The sequence below is a fragment of the Lycium barbarum genome, chromosome 8 (genome assembly GCF_019175385.1).
Source record: "Lycium barbarum isolate Lr01 chromosome 8, ASM1917538v2, whole genome shotgun sequence".
Taxonomy (NCBI): domain Eukaryota; kingdom Viridiplantae; phylum Streptophyta; class Magnoliopsida; order Solanales; family Solanaceae; genus Lycium; species Lycium barbarum.
Genome location: NC_083344.1, coordinates 4,012,162 through 4,016,177, shown reverse-complemented (window position 1 = coordinate 4,016,177; position 4,016 = coordinate 4,012,162). Strand labels below are relative to the sequence as shown.

The window sequence follows — 4,016 nt, the reverse complement described above, 5'->3', positions numbered from 1 at the left end:
AAATAAGTGTCTTTTTAGCAAAAATAAATTATTCAAAATAATTGTCGCTTTAAGTATTCGAGAAAAAAAATAGTGCGAAGTAATTTTTTCCAACTATACCCTTATATTTTAGAACCACTTCTTCTTAATAGTGCTAAATTCTTAAGAAACATCTAATAGATAGGGCTAACTTAGTTAATTACATATTGCATTTATTGTCTTTCTTGATGGGCGTAATATATAAATTGCTTAAATATTGGAACTTTGACTATTCTACTTTGATTTAAATGTCTTTTTTGTGTAATTGATTTATGAAGGGGATTGTTTGTACTTTCTTTTGAATATTTTTACATGTGTAAGGTGTTTAGTATATAATAATTGAGACGTTTCTTAAGTAGCCGAAGTCATAATTCTCCACGATGAGTATATGTAAATCGAAGTCGGACAAACTATGGTATCGATTTATCGTACCGTAAAATACCGAAACCGAACTTTAAAATACCGAACCATACTGAATTAATTTGATACGGTAATGGTGTAGTATTTTTGGAAATTAAAAATTAAAATTACCATATCGAAGTTTCAAATACCGTACCATGCCTACCGAGAACTACACTGCATCTGCCTTTTATCCTCTACATATAGAGAGAGGACTTTAACATTGACTTGTGCAAATCAAAGAAAATGGATAAGGAAGAGAGGATATTAGCTCACAAAATCCATTGCTTGGTAATACCATTTCCAACACAAGGCCACATCAATCCAATGCTTCAGTTCTCCAAAAGGTTACAAAACAAAGGCATAGAAATCACACTTGCTCCCACCCTTTTCGTCTTCAAGAAAAGCATGCAAGAATTGACAAGTTCCATCACAATTGAGCCAATTTCTGATGGATATGATGAGGAGAGTGGACTTTTTTCTGCTGAGTCTATTGAAACCTACTTGGAGAGTTACCAAAAAGTTGGATCACAAACTCTCTCTCAACTCATTGACAAGTTGAAAAACAAAGGAAACCCTGTAAATTGTGTCATTTATGACTCATTCATGCCTTGGATTATTGATGTGGCCAAAAAGTTTGGACTAGTGAGTGCAGTTTTCTTCACTATGTCATGTGCACTTGAAAACATTTTCTATCATATCCAACAAAAAGAGCTAAAGCTTCCTGTTAAAGGGCCTCAAGTTTTGCTCCCTGGATTGCCTCCCCTATTGCCCTCTGACTTGCCATCTTTTGTTAATGATTTGGGATCCTATCCACCATTCTTGAAGATGCTGGTAGATCAGTTCTCTAATATCCAAGAAGCTGATTGGATCCTTTGCAACACAATATATGAATTGGAGAAACATGTTTGTATTCACATTCTTCTTCTTCTTCTTCTTCTTTTTTTTCCCCTTAACTAATTCGCTACTTGAAAGGGAGCCTAGGCGCAACAGTAAGGAAATATGTAGCTCGGATCCTCCAGAAATGCCGTCGCACTTGTATCGGATCCTTCAAAATTTAACACTTTTGGAGGATCCAACATAACCTACGGCGTTTTCGAAGGATTCGAACAACATAGGTAAGGATTGCAAGATCAGGAGGTCACGGGTTCAAGCAACGGAAACATCCTCTTGCAGAAATGCAAGAGTGTGTACAAAATAGATCAAATGCTATCCGATCCTTTTCCTCACTAGCGCATAGCGGAAGCTTAGTGCACTGAGGTGCCCCTTTATTTTCCTATTTACTACACGAGGTTCATTTATATGTTTTTTTTTTTTTAAATTATGAACAGGAAGTAGATTGGATAGCAGAGAGATTGCCACTGAGGACTATTGGACCAACCATACCATCCATGTATGTGGACAAAAGACTTGAGAATGATAAATCATATGGTCTCACCATGTACAAGCCTAAAACTGATGTTTGCATGAAATGGCTAAGTGAATGTGTTGATGGGTCTGTTGTGTATGTCTCATTTGGAAGTATGGCTGAATTGAAAGAAGAGCAAATGAAGGAGATAGCTTGTGGATTGAAGAAAAGCAATTACAAGTTCTTGTGGGTAGTTAGAGAATCAGAAGAGCCTAAAATTCCAAAAGATTTTTTAGAGAACATCACAAGGGAAAAGGGGCTAGTGGTAACTTGGTGTCCACAACTAGATGTCTTATCACACAAAGCAATTGGTTGTTTTATGACTCATTGTGGGTGGAATTCTACCTTAGAGGCTTTGAGTTTGGGAGTTCCAATGGTGGCAATTCCAATATGGACTGATCAATGTACAAATGCTAAGTATGTGATGGATATTTGGGAGATTGGAATAAAGGCACAATCTAATGAAAAGGGTGTTGTTGCACAAGAAGTTGTGGAACATTGCATAAAAGAGGTTATGGAAGGAGAAAGGGGGAAAGAGATCAAAAGGAATGCAATCAAATTGAGAGAATTAACAAGAAAGGCCATGGATGAAGCTGGGAGTTCTGATAGAAACATTAATGAGTTTGTTGCTAAATTGGTTGGTATCTCTTAAGGCTTTAGTATGTATCCATTAACTAGATGTTCTTCAAGCTAGTATTTGCTATCTAATATGTATGTTGAGATAGTTGAGTGACAATTAGTCACAATTAATAACCGAATTCTCAGGAATTGGGTATAACTCGGTAGCTTACGTATAATTCTTTGCCTAAACATTATCAGTTTACTGTCACAACTTCGATTTGTTAGTTTGAGCTTGAAATTATATTGGTCTTAAGGCTTTGCCTCATATCCTAAATTGATATTTACTTTCTATTATTTTCAAAAGGTGTTCACGTATGTACATATACATATTTTTTGCTCATGGAAATGTAGGAACGATGTGAAAAATAAAGGACTTGTATTATTTGATGATGTATTCCGTGACTTCATTTTATTACCTCATCAATTATCATTTTCCTTTTGCTAATGCGTTCCACACCATTATGCAAAACACGCTTTTAACTGGGGCTGTTCATGAATCGGCTTGGGTCGGTTATTGATTAAAACCATAACCAAACCAATTTAGTCGGTTTTTAAATGTCTAAAACCATAACCAAACCAAAGAAAATAATAACCACGGTTTGGTTATTGTCGGTTTGGTTCGATTTTTCGGTTTATGACTAGCAGCCATGAGACTTATCAGTAAACATTAAAAAGTTGAAAAAGACGTGTCTTTTTTTTGTTCAAACGATAACTTTTATTTATAGTTTAAGGTGGAACATACATCATAGAAATATTTTCACTATTAGTGATACTGTAGTACTCAAGTTACCCAAAATTGCTAAAATATTACATACAGAGCTAAAAACTAACTTAATAGTAGCTGCACCATTTTGTCATCTTAATACACATAACTGGAAATAAAGTAGAGCATAAGAGCTTTTAGTTGTTGTTACAAACATACATATTAATTAAACATAAAGGCTATCTAAAATTAAAATGAAAATCTATGAAATGAAAAAACTTTGTGTAATGATCCCAAACTTTGGGGCTATACTTGCATTTTGCCCTATATTCTCCCATTTTATTAAAAAAACTTTGTGTAATGATCCCAAACTTCAGATGTTTTTCTATTATTATCCCCAAGGCTAGGGCCTCGATTACAAGGAGTTGTCTTTTCTGCTTTTTAGGAGAATTACCCATAAAAAAAAGTATTAGGGCGTTACCATATGCTTGAGTTGCAGCAAATACTGATGTTACTGAAGTATCTTCTATAGGAACCTCCAAATCTACAACATCTGTCCTTTTCATATGAAAAATATTAGAAGTTTAGGACCCATTCAGACAAGAAAAAAGAAAAGTATAAATTCGAAAAAAAAAAAAACCTAAAATCAAATGGCTGACAAAGAAAGGCTAACAATTTAAGTCAAAGACATTAGACTCTAACGTGAGCTTCTATTAGTAGGTTTATACTTAACACTTAAAGAGTTAAATGACTTAAAGACATGGCTTTGGACATATTCTTAAAAATATGGGCCTTAAAAAATCATGTGAAATAAGTAGACCAAAAATCAAATTAATGATTAAAAGGTATAACATATTTATAATTATT

General features: G+C 34.2%; 1 protein-coding gene across 1 annotated transcript; it reads left to right on the top strand.

Annotated features, from left to right (window-relative positions):
- The first annotated feature begins 631 nt into the window (after positions 1–631).
- On the top strand, positions 632–2,603 carry LOC132605752 (UDP-glycosyltransferase 74F2-like). The gene is made up of 2 exons (XM_060318979.1): positions 632–1,323; positions 1,749–2,603. The coding sequence occupies exons 1-2, from the start codon at positions 664–666 to the stop codon at positions 2,475–2,477; spliced, it is 1,389 nt and encodes a 462-aa protein (XP_060174962.1). The 5' UTR covers positions 632–663; the 3' UTR covers positions 2,478–2,603.
- The last annotated feature ends 1,413 nt before the right edge of the window (positions 2,604–4,016 follow it).